Source organism: Arvicanthis niloticus, chromosome 8 (assembly GCF_011762505.2).
Source record: "Arvicanthis niloticus isolate mArvNil1 chromosome 8, mArvNil1.pat.X, whole genome shotgun sequence".
NCBI classification, from domain to species: domain Eukaryota; kingdom Metazoa; phylum Chordata; class Mammalia; order Rodentia; family Muridae; genus Arvicanthis; species Arvicanthis niloticus.
Genome location: NC_047665.1, coordinates 21,173,388 through 21,200,527, shown reverse-complemented (window position 1 = coordinate 21,200,527; position 27,140 = coordinate 21,173,388). Strand labels below are relative to the sequence as shown.

The 27,140-nt window shown below is 40.1% G+C and overlaps 1 protein-coding gene across 6 annotated transcripts in view; it reads left to right on the top strand.

Moving 5' to 3' along the window:
• Nucleotides 1–7,564, top strand: part of Hivep1 (HIVEP zinc finger 1) — a 127,241-nt gene extending 119,677 nt beyond the window's left edge. For 5 of the 6 annotated variants that reach the window (XM_034510060.2, XM_034510059.2, XM_076939131.1 and 2 more), the window contains 2 exons: nucleotides 3,987–4,492; nucleotides 5,926–7,564. In XM_034510060.2, the coding sequence (XP_034365951.1) occupies nucleotides 3,987–4,492; nucleotides 5,926–7,050 (1,631 nt within the window). In that variant the 3' untranslated portion in view covers nucleotides 7,051–7,564. Of the gene's footprint in view, nucleotides 1–3,986; nucleotides 4,493–5,925 lie in introns of those variants that run through there. The other variant, XR_013112141.1, reaches the window with a different exon arrangement.
• Nucleotides 7,565–27,140: the final 19,576 nt, after the last annotated feature.

Below are 27,140 nucleotides of genomic sequence, written 5' to 3'. Positions count from 1 at the left end.
GTTATTTTCAGTGGGTATAGCATTTGAATATGTCAATTTGCTTACCTGTGTTATTGCGCTGCTTCTCATGGTTAGCATTTTATTTTAGTTTTACTTTTGTTTAATGGTACTGAGGGTTGAATCCAGGTCCTCTCATGCTTGCAATGCAAGGCAAGCACTTTACCACTAAGTTATCCATCTCTTCCCATTAAGGCCCTGTTTGTTTTATCATCATTATTTGAAGTTCTCTCATCCGTTTATAAGTCGGTGTCTCATCTCTCCGACTAGTCTTAAAGGTTGCTCTGTCTCCTTAGAGTGTCTGTTTGGAGGTTGCTTTTTTGTATCCCTTGTCATTTTATGTTCTCAGTTGGACGTCTTTCGTTACATGGTGAAGTTGTGTAAGTCATTTTCATACTTGGAATGGATATCCCCTTCTGGCTGTGCCATTGATGTCAAGCAGGCTCAAGATCACCCAGGATTAACTCTGGCAGCTGTCTATCCTCACTGCATAGGGGTTTCAGGTTTCTCTAAAGATACCTGTACTTTAGGTGGGGGTTGGGTTACAAGAATGATGTCTGTTGAGTATTTCAGTTGAAGGTCATCCTTTGGGGCTGTGATTTAGAAAGTCTGCTCTGGACCTTCTTGCCTTTCCCTGTCCCGGGAACTGTCTTTCAAAGCTCCTTAGCTTGGCACTGGGTGTGAAAACAGAAAATAGTGCACACTTCTGTTCTCACTGAGTCCATACATGCACAGTGTTCTTGGCTTCCTGGGCTCTCTCGGGTTCCCTACCCTTCCCCAGGTTCAACCATAGTTCTGTTCCCCCCACAGGCATCGATTTCTGTGTCCTTCTGTTCTTTTCCCCCACTGAAGTGACTGTAACCTTTACCTCCACAGATGAGACTTTTGTTTCTATAGATGAGAGAGGGAAGACGGGTCCATGTGAATTTCCTTGCCTCTCCTGTGAGGCTGCTGCTCTTCTCCCAGATTTGGACCACAGTGAACACCTAGCACTCGTCACTGAGCACCTAGATGGGCTTCATGTGGAGGCTGCTGTAGAGCCCCAGAGCAGTTACAGTCATGCCAACAGACACCTGCCTGCAAACAGCTTAGGTTCTGTCAACCGTGTTCGATGAAATCCTCTGGCCAGTATTCTGTCATTTCTGTCTCTAGTGACATAGACTTCCCTGTTTCCTTGCAGACAGTCTTGCCTTAGATTTGGGCGATTATCCTAAATTTCAGTTTTTTGCTGAGTTGGGGAAATATCATCCATGTAAAGTTAGATCTACTCTTGGTTTTATAGAGCAATAGTTTTCAGGGTAAAGCAGAAATGAGCCTAGCTAGCCTTTACAGGAAGTCAGCATTTGATGAAACATTAGCTCTTCAGTAGCCTCTTCTGGCCACCCAGTTCCTTGTCTTTTCTGCTTCATTTTCTGAGGCACCCAGAGGTCCCAGGTTCTTATCCAGAAATCACTCATTGTAGCAGGGGCCTTGAGCGGGACTCAATGAATTAATGTTCTTTTGTTTATTTTACGCATAGTAGTAGGACTTTGAAAATAAAAAGAAATGGATATGCATGTTTTATCCTTGATTTCCTTACTTACAAAAACAACACATATCTATGATAAATAAGCAAGCATTCTACTATTTTCCATCCCCTAGAAATCGCCCTCCAATATTTTGGTGCATGGTTCCTATAAGACTTTTTTTTCTGTAAGAATTTTTTTTAAGAATATATTTTTGCCATGTAGAAAGAATAATATTGAAATAAATGAATGCTTGGGAAGTCTGATAAAAAATATCTATTGCATATTTCTGTTTCTATTTTCTTCTGTTTTTCAAAAAATAGAGTGGGCTTGCCCATGGCTAATAACTCCCAAGAATCCAGTGAATACCTACAACGTTAGCTAGTACAGCATGCTGCTTTTTATTAAACACAGTGAAGAGCAACAATAATGCATAGGCTAGAAAAGATACAGAAATATACTTTAATAATGAAAACTACATGGCATATGTCTCAGGTATTTTCTGCACTGTGGCACAGTGATATCTGCAAAGTCCCAGGGCTAAGATGAAGTGAGATGAACGACATGGGCCATACTTTCCTCGCCTTAGTCATTACAGTGACACAGCAGCCGATGACACAGCATGCGACAGTGTTTGACGCTCAGTCTATGCTGTTACCAAGACAAGCTACTGAGTGATTAGTAGGCAGGTCTTTGTTCTTCACTGGATAAAGAGCTGACCCATGTCCAAGATGAGACAGAGCAAGCTGGGCACAATCTCCTCCCACTACTCAGAGCTGTGCATAGGATATACTTTTGGCATCCTCTGTTTAATTTTTTGTTTTTGTTTTTGGCCCAAATCCACTGAAACCAATATCATCGTATAATAAGAATGTGAAATGGATCACATACAACTAAGCCATATATGGTCAGATAGCCATGTGGGTTGTTGACAAAGAAATACTGTTGATATTTTCCCACCCTCTTAAGTATTAGCTGTCTGCTTTGTATGATTTTAAATAGTAAAATTTTTTAAACCAAGTTCCACATGAATACACGAAAATTTTGACACTATCTTGAATAGTTCTTGAAAAGTGATGTATTATTGACTTTTAGAAATACTCTATTTTTTTTTTTTTTTTGTAAGCAATTGGTCAAGTCTTGTACAAACAAGAAGGAATATCAGTGATTTTTGAAAAGAGGAGTCATGGAGGTGCCTCAGTGGGTACAGTGCTTGCTGCTGCATAAGCACAGAGAATTGAACTGGATCCCCAGAAGCCACGTAAGGAGCTGAGCAGAGTAGCATATGCCTCTGGCCACAGCTCTGGGAGGTAGACATAGACAGACTTTCCAGAGGTCACTAGTAAGCCTAATCTAGATTAAACAAGTCTCACATTCAGTGAGAGACCCTGTCTCAAAAAAACATGAAGAAATGATTGAAGAAGGCACTTTATGTCAGCTTTTGGCTCCCACGTGCATGTGCATGAGTGATCCATAGAACTGGGGGATGGGAGTAAGGCTTTAAATATCAAATGAGCATTGTTACTGTTACAGATCAATCAGAATGTTTCCAATACACTTCAAATTTAAATTGTTTTACTAATAAATCAAATACCACAAAGTGCAGATGTGTTAATTTCATAATAAAAGGAAGATATAGGTGTATAAACTAACAACATGACCATTCTATGGTCGGTCATAAATGAATTATTTTTATCATAGATATGAAAGAACAGCCAGAGGCATCTGGAAGAGTCCAGAGCAGAGAAAGTGGTAGACTGAATATGGCCAGCAGACTGAACCTAGCCATGAGAGAAGCAGGAGCAAAGCAGAGTGTGTGGGGAACATAGAATGAGAGCAAGAATGGAGGGAGAGGCAAAGAGGGAGGCCTAGAGGAAAGAGTGATGAGCCTATTGAAAATAGCAGTATTGTAAAGCAAGTGAGTCGCTGGGGAATGGAAGCCCATGAGCTGAGTTTAGGGTAGGGAGGAGACCAAAAGAGTTAGGATGGACTTTGAAATGTACAACAGGTAGTGTGATACTTGTGCCTAGAGGCCTGCATTGCTATGGCATGCTAAGAGGCACCACATATAGCCATTTGTCCCTCTGCCCTTTGGAATTTGGGAGATGGACTTTCCTTTGGACCCAACAGTGAGAAAATAGAGAAAAAGCTTAGAAACAGTTGTTTTTATCATATTTAAAGAGTTTTTTCAAATACTTGAGGCTTTCTTTCTTTTCTTTACATCTTGGATTGTGTTTGTGCCTTTCTGTTTGAAGGCTCATTTTTTGTGCCTCCCTGCCACCCTGATCATGGCCCTGCCTCTCATATCCTGGTCTGGGCTCCTGCCACCTGACTGGCTACTTTTCTGTGTCACTTTTCTGATGTGTCCTCTGGGTGGCTGTCTTCTATATGTTACACAGGATTGCCAAGCTTCTAAAAATGAAGACATTGTGTTTTTATAATTGTAGAACATTCTGTAATAAATCCTTTTGGTTGTCATATTAGATGAAAAGCAAAGATTCAGTTGTGAGCGGTCTGGATATGATCTTGAAGAATCTGATGGCCCAGATGAGGATGATAATGACAATGAAGAGGATGATGATGACAGCCAGGCAGAGTCCGGCCTCTCAGCAGCACCCTCAGTCACAGCGAGCCCACAGCATCTCCCATCCAGAAGTGGCCTTCAGGATCCTGGGAGTGTAGAGGAAGATCTTAGAGTTTCCAGTTGCTTCTCAGGGGTACACACAGACCCAATGGACATTCTGCCTAGAGCACTACTCACCAAGATGACTGTACTGAGCACAGTGCAGACTGACCCCAACAGGACAGACTTACCAGCAAAGGCCAGGCAGAATACTGGAAAAGATGAGCAAGAACTGGCTCCTCCCCTAGACACTCCCAGGTCCCCAGAAGTTCCCCCCAGGGCTCCCGGCCATCAGATGTCTGTGCATTCCTCTGAATCTGATGCTCTGAGAAGCCCTGCAGCTGGAAACACTACTGCTTCAATAGAGGTAGATGGGTGTGTGGGGGTGGGCGTGGGGGCTTCTTTGGTTTTTGTTTTCTCTTCTTATTCCATAAGGAAAACCTAATAGATTAAAGAAAATCATTTATGACCATGAGTGTGTACCTTTTTGTTGTTAGTTGATAACAGAATTTATTTATGTGCATTAAAGCCTTGTGAATTATCTTGAGAAAAGTCCACATAGTATATTATAACCTGTGGTGCCTCTTTAAAATATATACTCCTTTATTATTTGAGGTTTTTTTTAATCACAACAAAATATGTATTTACCAGTTTTAAACCCACATCCCATCCTGAGACCTAAGGATCTAGTGTTTGACCCTTGTTTTTCCACTAATATGGATATGACGGGTTTACAGCACGTTTCCCAAATCTTGTGCTTTGCTAGTAGGCTTCATGACAAAAATTAGTGGGGCACAAAAATGATTCAAGATTTCATGTTGTTTGCATGAGCAAACTGCTGGGAGCCCTTGGGAAAGTTTCCTTCTGGGGTAAGCTCAGTGCCAGACACCCAGCTCAAGAGACGCACAAGAAGTTTACTGCATGCTTTCTTCTCTGTCTGCCTCCCAACCAACAGATACTGTTGTCCCTCACTGACCATTGTTTTCCTTCTCCTATGCGTTGAATAAGGTAGTAGGGTTTATTTCTGAATGGGAAAAGATGTTTCTCACTGGAGAAAAACAAAAGCTTAGAACTTTACATACTAATCTAAACTTAATTTTTCAGTTTAATATAGAAATTAGATTACAATGTGAACTAATGCAGCTCCCTAACATATATGGAAATGCATGAATATGCAAGAAAAAGCTAGTATGTAGATAAAATTCATGGATGAAAAGGACAGGCAAGATTCATCCTCCATAACATTTTTAAAATATTGTCCCCCTGTGTTCTAAGCTGTTGTATCAGCATCTTAGATATGGTAGTTACATAACTAAAAATCCAGTCTTCAGTAGACATCAACTTACAAATGAGGTAGCAATCAATGACAACTATAGACCTCTGTCTTAGTAACAGATCTTCATTTCATAAATGAATAATATTTTGGTTAATTTTTTCCTAGGTGACACAGCTAATTAATATGGCATTTCTCAACATCTCCTAGTCTCTAAAATAAAGTGGTGCAGGTGGTACCGAAAAGTCATGGTCATCTATCAGTATAAAATGATGCCTAGGAAACTGGTTTGCAGATTGCAAAATACTATACCAATTTTTTTTCTGGTATTGGTAGTAGGAAAGAAATTTTAAGTGAAGTTATTTTGTTGAAAATTTCTCTTAAAAAAATCAAAGCAAATTTTTTAGCAAGCAGACATGTCAAATCCAAATGTACACTCGGAAAACACTGAAAACAGATTGAACACTATTATCTTAGTGGTGATGAAGGGGCCTCTGCTATGTGGCTCACTGTCTCCTGTCTTTTAGGATTCATCGTCTGTGGGACTGCCTCCTGTTGTAGCCCAGCACAACCCTCAGCCAGCAGCCAGGATTTCTTCCTCAGTCTCATCTCACCCTGACAGTCAAGAACTGAAGCAGCAAATAACCTTGCAACCGCCTCCAGGCTTGCCTTCCCCTCAGACACATTTGTTCAGCCATCTCCCCTTGCATTCCCAGCAGCAATCAAGGACCCCATACAACATGGTTCCCGTAGGAGGTATCCATGTGGTGCCTGCTGGCCTCACCTATTCCACTTTTGTACCCATTCAGGCCGGGCCAATGCAACTGACCATCCCTGCTGTGAGTGTTATTCACAGAACCGTGGGCACCCCTGGGGGTACCATCACTGAAGTTTCTGGCGCTACTAATCACCCCACGGGAGTGGCTGAATTGAGCACTGTTGTGCCACGTATTCCCATCGGCCAAATCCACGTGCCAGGCCTGCAGACCCTAAGTCCCCCAGCCTTGCAGTCACTCACGTCCCTGGGCATGGAAACAGTCAATATCGTGGGTCTGGCCAACGCTACTGTGGGTCCGCAGGTGCACCCCCCAGGCCTGGCCCTCAACGCAGTGGGGCTCCAGGTTCTGGCTAACACGCCTGCACAGAGCAATCCCGCCCCACAGGCACACATTCCGGGTCTCCAAATCCTCAACATCGCCTTGCCCACGCTGATCCCCTCCGTTGGCCCGGTGGCTGTGGGCACCGCGGGGACTCCAGAGACTGCCTCTTCCAACAGCAAAGCAATGGAGACACAGACGTCCGCAGGCAAGGGACACAGTGCTGAGCCTCCTCAGGGGTCACCCGAAGGCCCTCAGGAAACCCCACAGACAGTGTCCGGTCCCTCAGCTGACCATGCAAGGCCAGAAGGCTCAAGCAAAACGGACACCAGGAAGGCGGCCTCTGCGAGTCACGCGTTGCCTGGGCGCTCCACTGCGCAGGCGCAGCCGGCACCCACACCGGAAGCTTTACAGAAGGTTGCAACTTCAGGCCCTCCATCACTACCCACAGACAGACCGGCTCCCAGGCCCCCAGTGCCCCATAGGCAGCCCATTGTGCACTTCAGCGACGTGAGCAGCGATGATGACGAGGACAGGCTTGTCATAGCAACCTAGTGGTTTGTTTTTTATTGATTTTTTTTTAATAACAGGTTTTTTTGAAAAACCCTCCTTTCCTTAAAGCACATTTTTTCTGACGTAAACTCATGACTAATCTTTGTGCAATCATGAACTTTTGACCAATAATTGTTGTTTTGTGTTAGCTCCAGCCATTTTTGTACATGTTGTATAGACAATTGTGCCTTTTAGGAGTTTTCTGTTTAGAATCTGTACAGATGGTTGAATATCTATATACATACAATGTTATATATGTATATGAAAACCAGGTAGTTGTGTTTAGTAGAAACTTGTCAAATAAATCAGATGACTAAATGATATGTTGCACTGTTAAATATAAATTTTTATGGCTGTGGGGCAGTTTCTGTGTATAAATTAGTATGTAAACCTCATATTTATTGTATTCATATTAGTCTTTGCAAATGGATCTGTCATTGTGTAAGACAGTAACTGTACACTTCAGACAGATTTTCTGTGTTATGAACTGTTTCAGTAAAATACTGTTCACAGACTACTGGTGCTTAAGTCGTGCTGTCTTTACACCTCATTGGGAAAATGGCTCCTAGCTCTCTGCCTTCCATGGCTGGTCCTTCCTTTTGAGAGGCAAAGCTTCAGTGGTCCCCTTTCCCTGTGAAACTATGGCTAAAGCCCCCAAAATCCAGAGCTAAAGACAATTTTTCCTTACTGTCAGCTGCAGTTTTATAGCCATTTAGTTGTTAGAGAATTGACTAAGAACATTTTCTATAAATGTATAAAATGGACATCCTGAAGAGAACAAAGTCCCTAAATGTGGTTCTGGAAAATGTAAATTAAGTGAAAAACTACTCCTGAGCTCCACGATGCCACCCTCCCAGGCCTCACCCTTAGTTCCTTAGCCAAGGACCTCTGTTGTCACATCTACCTCATGTAAAGAGTTGTGTCCAGCACCAAATCCTGAAGGATCCAACAAGGCTTACCATGAGAAAAACCTAGATGTCTAGTTTAAGTGACTCTAGAGATGATTGCTTCTATCCTGAGGAACCTAACTGTCAGTCAGTCTGGAAGCTGTCACATGGTGGGCTGACTGAGGAACCCAACTGTCAGTCAGTCTGGAAGCTGTCACATGGTGTCACACTTCCCATTGTAGCTGTTTGTCCTGTTATCTAAGGTTATTGCATGTGCTGGGTTTGTGTGGAAAATATTTGTATGTTGGAATTTGAATACTTAGCACAGTAGGGCAGTGTATCATGGGTTTCCATGTTCCCTTCATGAAGGCAGGAAGTGCATGAAGAAGCCAGTGAGATTATGTTATAGGGGAGTGTGAGAAGGTGTTGAAGACACCCTGTTAGCCACTCTGGGGATCATTTCTTTGGCTTTGAGAAAGGCACCTGGGACCCTACCTATCTGTCTTTTAATTAAGATTGCGAAGCTGTGCTCCAGTGATGTGATGATAGGCTCTAAGCTGTGCTCCAGTGATGCTCTGGGTCTAGAGCACTGTGGACATGTGCTTTTACGTACAGAGCTACACTTCTGCAGCTTAGGTCCTGAAGTCTCCACAGATAGTGCAGATTTCCTTTCAAAAAGATTCCTAGAAAACTCAACTTTAGAAATTTCACTGCTCTAACAGAATAGTTGACAACCAGTTCCACTACCCAGTCATTTCTCCAAGTCATTGTTTTAACTTCTTATGACCTTGTATTTTCTACTTTCACCTAGCATTTAAAGCAATATATAAGCAACACTACCCCCAATAAGGATGCTGTAGATGAATCTTTGAGTTCTCTAAACTCAAAAGGTATGCCCACAATTTTAGCACCGAACTTTTCCAAATGATTTAAGTAGAATATTATTAATTTGGAGGATTCTTCACTTAACCATAGTTTAAATCCTGTTTTGTATTCGATGTCCTTTTGGAAATTTAATGATGATCTAGTATAAGTTAATCTTAATTTGTTCTCTAGATGTTTCAAGATTCATCCCATTATGCACATACCATTAATACCAGTGACTTTCTTAATGTGGATTTTCAAGTATTTTCCTAATTCAATTAGTTATTATCTTATTCAAATTAAGGTTTTCAAACTACAGCAAGGAAAGAAAGAAAATAAAAAAGCTGCATTTTCAAACTGCTTGGAGATTGGGTTTTCCCTGTCTAGTGATAAGCTGAATACTGGGCTGGGCAGTAACACCAGCTTCCAGTCAGCCTTGGGCACCATCCTTGAGGTGGACAATGGTCAGAGTATGTTGTGTTGCCGGCCTAGGCTGCCCAGAAGGTTGGGTGAGTGTGGTAAGTACATTTTTGATTCAACAATGTTTTTAACTTTTGGTAAATTGTCAGGATGTAATTCTGTCATAGCTCAGTACCATCTTTGCCAGATACAAATTATTAGTAAAACTGGAGCCACTGTGTTTTGAAGTAATTGCATGCACAAAATATGTAAGCTAGTTGTTCATTTTGAACAGTTTCTTTAGAGTTTCTCCAAAGAAGCTCTGTCCATTTGATATTCCCAGATATGCCTGATTCACAAATGATGTCACAGAGCTGGTGACACTGCATTAGATTCTGTCCTTTTGTGTTTCCAGATTACTAGGATGCAATGACATAAAATCTATTCAATTATTGATAAAACTAAAAGTGAAAAGACGTTGGTGGGCTTTGAGATGAGTTCAGGGCCTAGCATTTATTAAACTTTGGTCAGCAATTCTCAAACCTGTGGCCCAGGACCCCTTTGGCAAACTTCTAATTCCAAAAAATACTTGAATTACAATTCATAACAGTAGCAAAGTTACAGTTATGAAATAGCAACAAAAATAACTTCATGGTTAGGGTCAGCACAACGTGAGAAATCGTATTAAATGGTTGCAGCATTAGGAAGATTGAGAACCACTGTCTTAGGTTCATTCACTGGCACCGCTAAAAAATTTAAAAACAATATGAATGTTAATCTTTTTTTGCATGTGTCTACCACCAAGCACTCCCTGCTGTGAAAATACATGATCCGAAGGTCATTTTTCTGGTTTCACAAATGAATCTACCTGTTACGAAAATCTATTATAAGTTAACATAAATCAAGGGCATTCGTGTCACTTTGTTTTCATGCTCAAAACTTTGGCCACGGTGATAATTATTCCTTTCAGAATGATAATTAACTGACATTTAATGTAGTGCTTTTTGCTTCTCATTTCTTTCTTTCTTTTTTTTTTTTTTTTAATAACACAGCTCTGATTTTTTTTCCTTTCACAGAAGTGGTGTAAATAACACTTTTCTAATTAATCTCTGACCTGGATTTTAAATGATGTCACTTAGCAAGGCTTAGAGAGCATGCTCAATGTTTTTGTTTAAAAGTTGTCAAATACGTTTTCTTTCTCTCTTTCCTTCTTTCTTTCTTTTTTGACAAATGCTCTGGTCAATATACCATCTTCTTGGCACTTTTCCTTTTATCCTTGAGTGTTTCCTCTAGTATTTAATTTTTGTAAGTATATTTACTGATTCTTTGAAAATTAAACACAGTGCATTTTGGTCATCTTCCCAATCTCCTCCCCCGCTAAACTCCCCCCCCCCCCTTTTTCGATGTCAAGATTAAGCAGCACCAAAATAGTGATTTTCATTTAATAACTATAAAATTTGGGGGTAGCAAATCTTAAAACAAAAATCTTCCTTCTAAGCAACTTCCTATGATTTTTGTCTTATTTAAAACTTAAAGATAATTATAACAAACTTACAAAAATAAATATGTTTCATCCTATTTTAATGACAATAACTTTTTACTGCTGTAAAAATAGAGAGTATGCATTTAAAGGAAGGATAATAGAATATTTTTTCTATAAATTACATAATCTGAAAGTCACAAGGACTTATTTCCTATAAGCATTAGGTGCCCTAGCTTTTCATACAAAGGTTGATCCCCCCCGTTCTGTGAGAAAGTACGGTGGTCACATCTGCATGAATACCCATTCAGATGGTTTTTTGTTTTCTGAGTCAGGGTTGGACCTGAAGATTCTCAGGCTCTGAAAACTGAGTGGTGACCTAATTACCAACCAATTCCAATACTATACATGTTACACAAGAACATAAACCTTCCAGCCCAAAGTAGCACCTGCTTGAGTCATACAAACTAGAGAATCATATTAAGTCATATATATCATAGAAACCATAGACTGTAACCATATGAAAGTTGAGACTTATGGTTCTAAGATAGTAAGTGATTTCCGTGTGATGGGGATTGCTGTACTTTGAAAGGTGTGCAGGATTTGAGACTTGGCAACATCCATGATGCCAAAGAATAGAACAAGAATAGTCGTAGAGACTAAGAAAAATGGAAGAGAAAAGAGTCAGATGTTGAATAAATATTCATCACCAGCATTATAGAAAGTGAAAGAACATACTTTGAGAGTGTGATTGTAATTCAAATTAAGTGACATCTACCCTTTAGGAGCTTGGGCTTTATAGTAAGCAAAATGAATAGTATCTTGCATGGTCTAAAGTGGTATATGATATAACCAAGTAGAAATGCAAATGAGGGAAATTCTGGCTGGACTCACCAGCAAATGCTTCATGGAGGTGACACTAAACCTTGGTCATACAAGGAGTCCGTTAAGCAGAGACAATAAGTAGGTAGGAAGAATAGTACAGACAGGAGGGAAACCTAAGGGACCCAGACATAAGACATAGCCAGACATAGACCATTCGTGATCTCATTGGTTCCTCCTGATCAGGCTGGATCTCCTGAAGTCTTAAGCAAGGAAGCTGTGTCTTGCAAATATGATGAAACCCTGCCTTGCTGGATTGAATAGTACAGCAGCACATGTAAGCCATTTATTTGGGACTCAGCAAGGCATCTGGCAAGGTTGTGATGACATTCTGGACAACAAAGTCTAGATCTAAGCTTGAGTAGTACTGTGGGCTCCTCCACACAGGGTGCTCTGCAGGTCATTCAGTGGAGAAAAGGAGGCATAGGCTTAAGAGCCTAATGACCTTCTTCCTCTCTTTTCCAGTGAGTTGATATTTTATGGTACTAACAAGATAGCAGAAGTGGGACGAAGAGGGAAGTCATACAGAGGAGAGTGGAAGGCCAACAGGCTACTTCTTGCCAAGCTGGCCCCAATCTCTCTCTCTCTCTCTCTCTCTCTCTCTCTCTCTCTCTCTCTCTCTCTCTCTCTCTTTAATGTAGTAGATTTGGTGAAATGACAGGAGAAGTTTGTTAATGACACAAATAAGTGTAGCTCAGCGAGCAAAGAGATTCCATCACCTGAAGAGATGGGCTGAATATGAGACAGAATTTAACAGGAAACCAGAGCTTTGGCATTTGGGTTGAAATTATACCAAGTTATCAGTTTAGTATCTGCCATTCTCCCCTCCCTAGCCCACCAGGAAAAGTATAATCTTGGGAATAGTAAGAATATGCTCTTTAGAGGGGTTGGGGATATGGTTCAGTAGTTAAAGCACTTGTCACACAGCATGAAGACCAGAGTTTGGACCCCCAGTGCTCACAGAAAAGGTAGTCTGGAGTGGTGGCTACCTATAATCTCAGAACTTCAGAGGTAGAGACAAGGGCTTGGTCCCTGGGTACAAGTTGGTTAGCTGAAGTAGGCAGAATTAGTGAGAGCCAGAATAATAGACCCTGTCTCAATAAATAGGGAGTGATTGAGGAAGACACCCAACATCAACCTCTGGCCTCCACACATGTGCAGGTATACCCCAACATGCACACCCACTCACATGAGAACCAACATGTAAGTGTACACAGATACTCAAAAAAATTACATTTCAAAAATCAAGTAATACTCTTAAACTAACAAGATAACTCATACTAGATTTTTGTTTGGAGGTTATATGTAGATTGCACCATTTGTAGACTAGTACAGTATGAAACTCACCACACACCAGAATGATTGCAATAAATACAATGTGATGTCATACCCATTTTATGGTTGAGAAAGTTACTCAAGGTTACAAAGCTAGCTGAATAGTGAGGCTGTCTGATATTTCCCATTGAATTCTGATTTCCCAGTCCTTATTTACAGTGGTTGGGTTATAGCATGTTCATTTCTAAGTGAATATCTGTTAGTATACAGAAAACATTCCATTTAAATGTCCTTCAGAAATGAATATGTCCAATGCCACGCGTATTTGTGTAGATAATAGATTTTCTTAGAACCTTTTCTGTGCTCTTTCTCATACTCCATATAATAAGAGCCATAAAAATATTTGGTGATGAAATGTTTAATTCAAATAGCAGGAGATAAAAGGATAATCAAAAGTGACAATTCTAATCAAGCAGAAGTCATATAAATTTCTACGTACATTAACCACTATAGGGCAAAAAGTCCCTGTTACTTATCTGACGATTATAAAACTTAGGTGAAAAGGGAGAAAGATAAATGTGGATTCACACTGTTTTGGTTCTAGGTGTGGTTGAAAATCAGCCCGGCTCGGTTATAATAATATCCTAATATCCCTGAGTTTGTGCCTTTCAGAGATATGTTCAAAAAGAAATGGAGCAAATGTTCAGTATTTGTGACAAGCATGATTGCTCAAATACGTGTGCCTACAAGACACGGCATCCAGTTGTGCCTCTTTAAATGCACTTAACTGCAATGGAAAGAAAGTAATCAGAAAATGTAGAGGGACTCAAACGTATTCATCACTTCTACTTATGCAAAAAGAAGCAGCAAAAGAAAGCAAACGAAAGAGGTAGCTGAGAGCAAATACTTCTCCATAACATGAGGCAGTACGTTCACCACACAGCACTTAATCTGTTGTGGGTTTTTTTTCCCCCTTTTATTTTGGGTTTTAAAATGTAGAAGCGGAATAAATTATTCTGTTTTAGTTGTCCATATATTTATGGGCTAAAAGCAAATATATCCTTTGTGAAGGCCAATAGATGTTAGCTACTCTTTATTCTTGCTGGAGACAAACCATCTTTTATTCATTTGTTTCAGTGACTTGAAAGACAGCATGCTTAGTTATTTACCCATGAATGTTGCCAAATGAGATCTAAGGAAGCCAGGCTGGGGGGAAGACATCAGGCTTTACATTCCTGGAGGGCAGTCATGGAAGGAAAAGCCAGCTTGGAGATCACTCAATTAGCCCAGCATGCTTAGTTTTCTTTGCTAATAGCAAGGCTTATTTTTGCCCGGTAGGGTCAAATGTTAAGACTGGTTTTGATTTGCCATTTGTATTCTTTGACATATTTGGATTTAGTTATTTGGAACATCTTCACCCATTAGAAAGGTATGTTCAGTTACTTTGGCATTCATAGTCACTGGAAGAATTTTACAATTTCATGCAAAGAGTCTAGTTATTAATAGTCACTCAGGCAATCATAATGATTGATTGAAAAAAAAACCAATCTTCATTAAAAGCGTGTATTAACTATTCTGATGAATGGTTAACAGAACTCACATCATTTCATATTCTACGAAGGCTGAGACATTTTGCATTCATTTTGTTGATTACAAAAAACTCAAAAATATTCTCTAGTATGAGGAGAAAAATCATTTTTAAAAAATTTACCAAAAAAAAGGCTCAGTCACAAACCACTAAAAAATACCTATGTATTAAAGGCTGTGGCGCTAAATGTTTAATGTAATACTTTTCTTGGCCTCAGCCTGAGTCAAAAATAGTGTAAAACATTCTGTGTCAGGGGCAGCAGCCTCCTTTGATGCTTAAGTAAACCCGAGGCCTCAGGTCAGAGCTCTGAAGTCCCTTAAAAAGGAGATAACCATCAGACCCGACACAGGGACCCCAGGGACCTATCCCAGAAAAAAAAAATGTTCTGTTTGTTTTGTTTTGTAACTAAACAAATTCCTTGAACCCTTTGTTTTCATTTTTCTAAATCCTTCAAAAAAAGAAAAAAACGTGGGGTCGGGGGAGGGGGGTGGATGAAAGACACAACAAATTCAGGCGTCAAAACATGTAAAGTTTCTGCTCTGGGTCCAGTTGTGTGTTCTTTAGGATCTCTGCTGAAGTTGATATGTCCTTGGCAGGCACTCATTATTGTCTCCTAAGGCACTGAAAGCTTCTGATGCTACCGTGTCGTCTCAGCTATTTAGATGCCGACCACTTCAGCATAGAGACTACACACCGGATGCATTTATAAATGATTTTCCGGATTCATGGTTTACAAATGAACAACTTACAATTTCTGCACATTCCCTTCATTCAGCCAGAGTATAGAATCTAATCAGCATAGTTCAATCACTGCTCAAGGCTTAAGTGGCCATAGACTATCTTCTTGTTATATGCCATCTCAAGAGTGCATGCTTTATGAGAACAAGTGGATTAAAAAAAAAAACATTGCAGCAACATCATTAGTTATAGATAGTCTGTGGTTTATCTGTTCATCAAATGGAAACAAGCATATGCTCTGAGTTATTTAACTATTGGGTAACAGAAACTCAGTGTTGAAGAACAGACAGCCTAAATCCAGACTCCCGGTGGTTAGCCAACCAGCTCATTTCACCCAGCTGATTGTCCAATGTATGTTTTCTGTGCCTCAATTTTCTCATTTATCAGCCTGCAAAAATAAGTCCTTACTTGAGAGGACTTTTGGGGAAACGAAACAGAAGCATTATATATTAAACAATTCTTAGGGCATTGTAATATGCATATAAATGTTAGTTAGCACTGTATTAATGCTTTATAATAGAACAGATACTAAGAAATACTCAGGAAGAATTTATCACCCGTGAAAGGACAACCGTATCTTCATGTACACACACACACAGACACATTTTAAGATACTGTGTCTTACTCAGGATGTGCCCCCCCCCCCCCAGTATTTTACAGAAAAATCAGACAATCAGATCACACTGGTTACTTGTCTATTGATGTAATACAACACCATGACCAGAAGCCACTTACTTGCAGGAGGAAGAGTTTGGAGGGTGGGGGGCTTACAGTTCCAGAGGGATAAGAGCCCATTGTGACAGAGAGGCACAGCAGCAATTGCACCCATGGGGCGAGGGGCAGCAAGTATACAGGAAGGGACAGTGAGAGCTCACTTCCTCAAATGGAAGTAAGGAACAGAAACCAAACAGCCAGCCTCCAGTGAAGTCCTTCTCCCACCGAGGTTCTACAACTTCCCACCATGGCAGTGCCACCAACCAGGGAGGAAGTATTCCAGTATGGGAGCCTATGGAGGAGATTTTCCAAAGAAACCACCTCATAGACATTAAATGGTTAAAATCCGATAGTCGTCCAGAGAACATATGTTGCTGAAAGTTTGGAAGAATGGAGTGTTGTGATGTATCCTCAGAGAGAAGGGCTTTGTCAGGCAGAATAGTGTGTGGGACCTCCACAGCCGGTGATGCCGGAAGGCAGGATCTACACTTTTCTCTGGTGGGCTTTGTTTTTGTGTGAAACTAGGTTGAGCTCGGACAGAACCCAAGGCTTCCTGGAAACAGAAGCTGGTGGTGCAGAAGATATTGGGGACTGCTGCTTTACTGGCTTGCTCCCTACAGTTTGCCCAGCCTGCTTTCTTGTATCGTCTAAGACAACCTGGCCAGGGGTGGTACCATCCACAGTAAGCTGGGCCCTCAGCCATCAATCAAGAAAATACCTTACAGACATGCTTACATGGCCAGTCCTAAGAAGGCATTTTCTCCATTAAAGTTTCCTCTTCCCACATGACGCTAGCCTGTGTCAAGGTGATATAGAAACTATCCCACATGGTTATTATCTCTGGTATTTGCCATGGCGACAGAAAGCTAGTTAGCTTGACACCATAGAACAACCAAGTTAACCAAAGGGCTTTTAGGCAAAGACAAAAATCATGATGGCTCATGACCTCACGTTGGTCAACATGTGAAACTTTGGTGCTATACAAAATGACTATATCATTTAGAAGATAATTTAGGTTATGAAAAGATAGCGTCTCAGATATCTGACAGAATTCTTATCCTGAACATATTTTATGTCAGTGAAATGCCAAATGCTCCAATAGGAAAAAGTTTGTTTGTTTGTTTGTTTTTTAAGAGAAACTGTGCAATTTATAGCAGAAAAAAATACAAATGGTCAACAAATCGATGAAAAGATATGAATTTTTAATGCAACTGAGGAGAGTGGAAATTGAAATGAGATTTTGTGTATCCGATGTCATTGTGGGATGAGTGGAGGGAACAACGTCTTTAGGTACATGGACAGAGGGAGGTCTTGGATGATGGACTCACTTGGAAAGACAACTTTGCATCACTCATTAAAGTAAGATTGCCAAGTGACTACTCCTGGAACTCTGCTTCCCTAAGTTAACTCTAGAGGAATGCTTGCCACAGAGACTGGAAAAACCTGGAAATGACACATACAACTCATAGCTCTATGTGTGTCCTGGGAGAGGCGCTAAGGATGACATTGAGCTAGCAATTGTCTTATGAAGCCTGTGACTATTAGGCTTGTTTCCTATCCAAGTCGAGAACAACCTAGTTGACCCACAGAGATGAAAATGTCAGCCTTGGTAAAGGCTATCATGGAGCAAGTCACTTGGATTCATGTTCAACTGTCCTTGCTATAGTCCCCCTCCCATACTGGCCATTACTCTTTCTTTCTTTGTAAGCCACACCCACTGCTATTAGACAATAAAGGAGTCTGGTTTTTATACAAAGACACAGTGATTAAAAACATAAAGTAAGGAGACAGATTCCTCAACTTCTGCCTTTTCATGCCTTGGTGCTACCGTACTTGGAGTCATGGTTCAGTGGTCTTTGCTGACAATGAATAACTTCTCATCCTTCTCATCCCAGGAAGGATGAATGATGTTGAGCACACAAACTCAAGTCTACACTTGCCCTTGCTATTGCTGTATTTGCTGTTAGTATTACTATTAATCCATGAATATATTGACTGTTTATTCAAACATTTTACTTACAAGTCATGTTTAACCATATCAATTTATTTGAAGGAATTTTAATCAGGCCAAGATTTAAGTAGAAATCAACAATGATGCTAGGCATTTTTTTCTAACTATGTTTTCATATAAATAACAGATTATTATTTCCAAAATGAAATATATCTTCATTTTACATCTGCATAATAAAATGTGATATAGAAACAACATGGGATAGTAAATAGTCAAAAATAGTTATGGGGTAATAAATAGTCATGATGTAAACTTTCCTTTGAAAACCTATAAAATGTAATGTGAATGATTTTTAACAATCTTTCTATCATTGTCAATATTCACTCAAAAGATGAGAGAGCATTTGTGAGATAATGAGAAGCAGTAAATACTAGTAATTATGTATGCTTGCTTCAGGTGTGCCAAACATTCTGTCACCCATGGTGTTTCTTCATTTGATCCTCTTCTTAACTGTCTTGGCACATTTTGTGCTACAGTAACAGAATATATGACACTGGGTAATTTTATAAAAAGAGAGAAATAACATCTCATGGTTTTGGAGAGGGAATCCCGTGACTGAGCAGCTCACATCTGGTGAGGGACAAGTTCATGATGTGTCACCTCACAATGGAAGCAGGATGGTCAAGAGAGTAGAAGAAAAAGTGAAAATTCAAAAGTTCATCTACTTTTATAACCAGTTGTACTTCATTTACGAGGGTGGGACCTTCGTTACCTAAGAACCCCCAATCTTATTGCCTTTGTGGATTAACTGTCCAACACCTGCTTTGAGGAAGAATCTATTCAGACCACACTATTAAGACCACAGGGCTTAGACTCATTTTTCTGTTAATAGCAGTGAAGTTTAGAATAGATAAACATTTGACCAAGGTCCTAGAAAAATGTGAGCCCTATTCTAGTGTGTATTTTATACTATAATTTGTTTTCATCCATATTCAATTCTAGCTACAAGGATCATCATTGGATGGGGTAAGCATATGCATTGAAATTGAAATTTGGTTGTTTTCTTGGCAATATGTGCTTGCAGTGATTCACAAACTTTAATCTGTATCTACTGAAAATCAAGAGTCCTTCATTTTTATAAACTATAATTATAAACATTCAATATTTTGAAAGGGGAAAATGTGTCTGTTCACACCAGGTATTTAGCAATCACCTACACATTCCTTCTAATTGTAAGCTTCTGTAAGATTACTATTGTTTCTAAAATTCTTAACAAGCAATTATAAATAGATGTGCTAGTATGAAAAATGAAAATGGGATCCCTTGTTTCCTGTGTTTATTTATTTTATGTAAATTAGTCCTTATCTGCATGTACACCTGCATACCAGAAGAGGGCATCAGATCCCAGGATAGATGGTTGTGAGCCATCATGTGGTTGCTGGGAATTGAACTCAAGACCTCTGGAAGAGCAGATAGTGCCCTTAACAGCTGAGCCAACTTTCTAGCCCCTTCTGTATTTCTTAAACACTGTACAATTTCCTTTTGTCCAAGTTTTTACTCAAATACTGAAATCATTTAAGATAATTCCATATTCTTTTTTCTATATTATCTTAGATGTTGACCAAAAATATTAGAAATTTACATGAGAAATGACTATTCAAATACATGAACATGTCTTCACTTCCTCACGCATCAGAGTATCTTACTGTGAATAATATCAATGCTGAGTAAGCTGGGAAGTCAGCAGTCCATGTGATTTGCAGATGAGTGAACATCATGTGTTTTCACTGCTGTAGGCAGAACTAAAGCACAATGATGCCAACAAAGGTAACCCAAGGCAGCAGCTGCTGCTTTAAATATGCAGATAACTTTATCATTCTGATGATAAGTATGCTTAGCTTGGCTTAGGAACTTCATCCAATCTGATACTATAGAGAAGAGCTGGGACAATACAAATGCCCAACCCCTGGGGACTTCCAATGAATTCTCAAGCCAGCAAAAATACATTCACATGCCAAACTGGTGGCTCCTTCCCTTTGGAAGGAGCTGGATACTGACAAACAAAGTGTGAGTAGGAGAGGTGAGAGTTCCTATTGTCACAATGAAGATTTGGCTGTCACACTACAAAGCACAAGGCTGCTATCTGATGAGCCACCATAAAGAATGTTCTCTCTCTCTCTCTCTCTCTCTCTCTCTCTCTCTCTCTCTCTCTCTCTCTCTTCTCTGTCAGTGACAGTAGTGAGTCACTCTGAAAGCCTTGTTTTTATCTACAGAAGTAGACTGAGGTTATTGCCAGAGCCAAGAAAGACAAACAATGGAAGCCCTTCTATTTTGTCTTTGCAGACCAGATTCCCTAGATACCCAGAGACAATTCTTCTGCAGTCACTTCTCAGCTCCTAAAATTAAGAAGTTAGACAAACCTATACCTTGGACACAAATTACAAGGACTCCCTGCAATTGATGGTAAAGGACAGAGACACGATGTGAAGAACAGACACAATTCATGGTGCTGGTTAATGAGATAGCTAGAAATCAACTTGGGGAACTTATACGGGGAAAAAAAAGAACAACTTCTATACACCATTGCCTTCTTGGTTGTACTAAGGCATTTTCCTTTGTGAAAAGGGAAAGAAAACATACAGGTAACTTACAAGTTTACCTGGGGAACCTCACTCTGAAATTGCTTCTTCACACCATGCTTGAGGAATGGGAAAGGAAAAGGTAATGTCCACCAGTGTCTAAATCAGAAAGCTAGCAGGGTGACTGTCAGCTTTAACGCACGTCACCCTCTTCTACCTAGTTGCGAAAATTCTAGTCATGTGACCTATTGGCAAGAAATGGAATTCCACAGTGATTTCAAATAGTCTTCTTTTTAGCTTAGAAATGAAGAAAATAGCTGTCTTCGAAGAGGTAAGATGGGATGAAATAATAGTGATCAAGACTTAGCCCAGAAGGCAGATCATGTGGGTGTTCAGGCCAGCTGGACAATCAAGTGGGACCCTTAGACCCTGTGGAGAGGACTGAGATGTTCGAGACAATAAGGAAGCACAGCAAGTCAAGAAGTCTGATCAAGCTGGCAAAATTTTTATTGTTCACACAGGTTATATACTCTGAAAACAGGATATGGGGAGGGGTAGGAAAGGAAAGAGAGCTTTGCAGGTGGAGGATGCTAGCTGCAACTGTGGGGTCTAACTAAGTTATTCTCACAAAGCCTTTCCATTACCAGGGGTTCTAAAAACATCTATCCGGCAGGATGTTGGCTAAATCTAGAGATCAGGAGGAAGGGTTACTAAGGTGGGTTGCTATGAGGCCTTGTTTGAAGTTCTGAGAACTGACAAGTGAATCATGGAAGGTAAGCAGAAAGAAGAATAGTAGATAGGAGAGCCAAGGGTGAGTGTTTGCCAAGAGTAAGGCCTTGCCATGGCTTCCCACATGTGGGTGCTCACTGCTCAGGTTCTTTGGGACTTTCTCTGACTTTCCATTTCTTCCTTCTTAAAGAATAGTATTTGCCTTATTGTCTCATAAGAGTCTTGTGTGGGAAAGCTAATGAAAAAACACATTAGACTTATCAAGTAACACCACTGTGCAACACAGAGCATGTCTTTATGCATACCAATCAGTATTTCTTAGTGATTCCTGATAGCACCGACTCTGTGTGAGAGCTGACTATGGGGTGTGCAGCCAGCTTGAAGAGGTAGCCCTCTCCAGTGACTCAGAAAGCATTTATATCTTAACACCAAAGAAATGCTATTTCCTCCTCCTCTTCCTCCTCCTCCCCCTCCTTTATCATCTTCCCTCCTCTGCCTTTTCTTCTTCTTCCTTTTCCTCTTGTTCCTCCTCCTCTAAAGTGGGAATTTCTGGTTTTGTTGGCGACTCAGTTGTGTCATATGATGCTTTTTCTGGAAACTGTCTTATGAGAAGATGTTTTTGCTGACAACAGACACGTGGTGTTTTTCTGGCAGTTGCCTATGTGATATTTTGTTAGAGCAGACTCTTGAGAGGCATGTGATGTTTGGAAAGAGTATAAGTATAACCCAGCAGATTGTGGATGATGCTCTTCTATTGTTTCTCTTTCCAACTCTGTGGGTCATTGTTGGGCTTCACTGATGCTGACCTTCACGATGAAATTCTTGCATTGATTCGCCTTGCTTTCTTTGCTGATCTTTGCTCGTCATAACTTCGTAGAAAGAAATGCACCAAAGAACTTCTGGTGTTATTCTGACTGCTATTTGCTGCTTCCACAGACTCATGCCAATCGGCAGATCCTTGCTATTCTTCTGGATCGTGCCACTGCTACTGATTCATGTTCGGTGTTTTGCTAGTGGACTGGATTGCTGACAACAAAGATTGGAATCACCCCAAAGAATGATTTCTAAACAGGTTCACAACCTCCATTTTCTATTAACCTTTCTTTTTCCCTACTTCTGGTGGGTGGTAGGCTAGAAGGGAGGTGAAAGGGTTAAGAACCATAATTACAGTTGGTTTTGAAAAATCTAGCTCTTCTCTTCCCTTGCTCTTGCTCCCTCACCCTCTTCCCCCTCTCTCCCTATTTTCATCCCCCCCTCTCTCCCCATGTGCTCATGGATGGCCTCTACTCCCCCCTCTCTCTCATTCTCTCTCTCTCCCTCTTTTTCTTTCTCTGCATCCCTTTTTCTGTCTCTAGTACTCCCTCAACTCTCCTCCCCATGCCCTAAATAAACCCTATTCTATACTTGAAGAAGAAGAAGAAAAACAAGAAGGAGAAGGAGAAGAAGGAGAAGAAGGAGAAGAAGGAGAAGAAGGAGAAGAAGGAGAAGAAGGAGAAGAAGAAGAAGAAGAAGAAGAAGAAGAAGAAGAAGAAGAAGAAGAAGAAGAAGAAGAAGAAGAAGAAGAAGCATCTAAACCTACACTCCTCCTTCTAGTAGCTGAAAAATAAATTATGCCAAAAACCAAACAGCAGTGTAACATAGTTTCTTGGAGACCCTCTGCCTCAGGGTGTTTGAAAAAGTAATGCCTAAGCCACTAAGTGTACTCTCTGCTTGAATAGTTAAGAAGAATGATTTTCATTAAAAAAAAAAAATTACAGGAAAAAAAGTAATCCAAAATGAGATGAGAAACTAGCAAAGCAGGTTAGCCCTAATTTCTATGCTTTTAAAAGCCAGGAAAACTTGAGAACAAATGAATACAGCCATATAGTCAAACAAGGCTGTTGTTTTTACTGATCATAACATCTCTTACAGAAGTGGAGGCGTTACTCACTCAGAAGGGAAGGAGATGAGGGGGGTATGGAGGAGTGTGGGGGTAGAGAAACTTTAAGGATCCAACACTTCCCCCCCCCCCCCCATGGAACAAACTCCTTCAGCACCCCCTTGTGTTTGCTAAATATTCTGTACAAATGTCTGCACTACCAAACGACACATGGAGTTCTTAAAAGGCATATTCTGCAGGGATCCATCAGGGAATAATAGCCTATAGGTTATAGAGAAGAAAGTGAACTGATAACTAAGTTTTCATCACTGAATTTAATCCTGTTCTGCTTCAGGCAGAACCTAGACATCTGGACTCCTAATCTTTCTGGCACTTCCCCAACATTGATAAGAGTTGATCACCTGAGTCTTGGACACTGATTTCAACTCACTTTCCAAACCAGCCTCCTCACCATCACTCCAAAGCATATTGTAGCAATACTTCCCGGAGAGGATAATTAAATGTCAATGTCCATCAATAATTTTGTTGTATACCTTGATAGTGGAGAGTTCATACTTGTCGTTATCTGTGTATAGAAGATACAGTGTTTGGAATACAGCTAACAAAATTAAAGGCTCCAGATTATTAAAGATAATGTTATTTTCAGAGAGCACACAGTGGCAGGCTTCTAGACAAAAATCACATGACAAATGCAAATGCAGTCATAGATAGATAAACAGGCAACAGACAGACGGACAAATGTCAATCTTAAGGAAGTGGAAACTATTTGTCAGAATTTAAAAAGAAGCCTATTATAGTCTTTGGTCACATCATGCTACCTGGAACACACATGTGGTAAGAGGTTGCCTTTAAATATGGCCTCAGGGAACTACAGGTTTTAGGTTTTTGGCCATTTTAGGCCAAGACTATCATGCTGTATCTCTCAGAGTTTTCATATTAAGAATGTTGTTGAGGGCTGGGGAGGTGATCGGTAGGTAGAGTGTGTGCTCTGCAAGCACAGGAACCTGACTTTGGATCTCCAGCATCCATGTGAAAACCAGGCCTGAGAGTACAGCCTGACACTGGGAAGCAGAAACAGGAAGAGCCCTGTCTAGCAACTGTAGCCAGTCAGTGAGCCTCAGCCTCAGTGACCAGCCTATCATAAACAATTGCATTCGTAGCAATAGAAGCAAATGGCTAAGGTTGACCTATGACCTCTGTACATACACACAAACTCATAAACCACACCCTAAACACAGAAACAAAAGAATGAATATGACATACTGTCTTCACCTTGTAGACTGGTCTAGAATTTTCTAGAATGCTAGCTACTAAAGGTTTGCATCTAATGTCTTTAAGAACACTTAACACGAGTGTCAATATTTTCTTTGTCACCTACTTCAATTATACAATCATTATAATAAACACAGATTCAAGTAAACTTCCAGAACTGCATACAAAAACAGTATATTTTGATCTGTATTCATTGTCATCTATTAATGTGGCATTCACAAACAGTCGCATTTTGGCAGACTATATTTGCATTTTAATTTCACTGTGATCAGGATAATGAGGCTGTTGATGGCTTCTTCCATTTCCCCTTTTATTAGCCTCTTAAATGTGAACTGCAGCTCTTTTGTGTATCAATCTGTTGTCACAGATGGGAGTTTTTAGAAGTCACTATCTATTCTGTGAAGCAGATAGAACAGAAAAAAAAATCACTTTGTACCCATAAGCTTAAAATTCCAGCCATAAAATAAAAAAGTTTTATATAGTATTATTTAATTGTCCCACACAGCAATTGGTTTGAGTGGAAAGTAATATGTATTAGCATTTCATTGCCGCACAAGAAATCTTCCTGGGAGTCATTATCTATTTAACAATGAAAATCAATAAGAGAACTTTGAATTATTCTTCAAAGTTTCAAGCTAAAACTTAGTCATACACATATTCATTTGTCCTAGATATACATATTTAGAAGTTATATTTGTGAGATAAACATTTTATTCTTCAAATATAAGAGATTTCTGGCTGAAGGAATTGTCAGGTAACAGGTATTAGATTTAGCTACTCAAGGTGATCAAGTATCCCACAAAAGATTTACATGTAGAATTTTTTGGCATCTGTCTGTGTACTCTGAAGTCTAGCATGTTCATAGTAGGCATGGAGAACCATTTTACTTTCAGCTTAGCTCCCTGCCTGGGGCACTTCCCCACTGTACTATAAGCAAGTTGGTGCAGTTTGAGAGCAATGGTCAGGATGGATAGAAAAAACAGACAGAGCTGGAGGCTGCTGAGGTCATTATGTATGCAGTGTATCCAGATCCAGGCTCACTACCACTTTTCGAACAATCCTAAAGGATGTGCATGTTTAATCAGTGTGATGGTTACCCTGGATGTCAGTTTGACTACTTCTGGAATTAACTAAGACCCATATAGCTGGATACACCTGTGAGGGATTTTTTTTTTCTTAAATCATTTGAAGTGGGAAGACCCATTTTTAATCCAGATCTTTTGAGGAGGAAAGATCCATCTTTAATCTGGATCTTTTGAAATGGGAAGATCTGCCTGTAAACTGAGCCACCTTCTGGTGGCAGCCATGTAAAGGACATGGAGGAAGAAAGTGCTTGCTCTGCCTGTTTGCTCTGTCTTGGGAAGTCCATTCCTTCACTGGCATTAGATCTGACTTCTTCAGGATTCCACTGAATACCAAAGACCAACTGAGACATCTAAGCATGTGGACTGAACAACTACTGGATTCTTGGACTCTCCATTGGTAGTAGAAAGCCATTGTTAGCCTACCTGGACTACAGCCTGTGAGCTGATCTAATAAATCCCTTATCAGTTCTGTTCCTCTAGTCAACCCTGACTAGAACAATCAGGAAAAATAAATGATAACTAGAAATCAAGAAAGGAAGAAGTGACCAAATTGATGTTTGTAGAAACTACTTTTGTATTTCTAAAAATGGAAAAAAAAATTATAAAAATGTTGATAAAACATAAACTTAATATTAACAATCAATTAATTGTTTCTATATTAATATGAAACACAAAGGAAATTATTCCATTGATAATAGTAATGCCAGGACAAGAAATTAATATAAGAAATGTTCTAGATTTTTTTTTTTCAGTTTCTGTGATAAAACATTCTGAACAAAAATATTTAGGGAAGGAAAAAATATATTCACTTCTATATCACAATCCTTCATTGAGAGAAGTCAGGAGATATTTGTTTGTTTGTTTGTTTGTTTGTTTTTATTTTTTGAGACAGTTTCTCAGTGTTACCAGCCCTGGCTGTCCTGGACTCACTTTGTAGACCAACCTGGCCTCAAACTCACAAAAACCCACCTGCCTCTGCCTCCTGAGTGCTGGGATTAAAGGTGTATGTCACTACACTATACCTGGCTTTAGGAGAAAAATTTAAGGCAGGAACTTAAAGCAGAAACTGTAGAGGATGTTGTTTATGGATTTCACAAGCTCATGCTTACCTATCTTTCTTAATATCCTAGAAACATCTTTCCAGGAAATGGTGCCACCCACAGTGGGCTGCCCTCCCTCCACCCCAACTATTAGCAACCAAATGGTCTTATCTTAGGTTTCTGTGGTGATAAACCATAGTAAACAAAAGCAACCTGAAGATGAACTGTTTTATCTGGTATATGCTTCTACAATATAGTCCATCACAGAAGGAAGTCAGTGCAGGAGCTCAAGGCAGGAACCTGGAGGCAGGAACTAAGAACAGGCTACAGAGAAAGGCTGCTTAACTGGCTTATTTCCACTGGCTTTCTCTGCCTGCTTTCTTATACCAACCGGGAGCACCTGCCCAGTGGTGGCACCATCCCCAGTGCCCTGGGCCCTCACAAATCAATCATCAAGTAATAAAGTGTCCTACAGACATGCCTACAAACATTCTGATGGATGGATTCTCTCAGTTGAAGTTTTTCTTCTCAGATAACTCTAGCTTCTGTCAAGATGACAAGACAGATTGAAAACCTCAAAACAGCCATGCCTCCAGGTCAGCCTGGTCTGTGAGATTCCTCACTGAGACTCTCTTCTCAGGTGCCTCTAAGCTGTGTCAGGTGGATGGCAAAGCTAACTAGGATAAGGAAGAACAAAGATCTACATGAAGACATAGTGTAAAGATCACTAA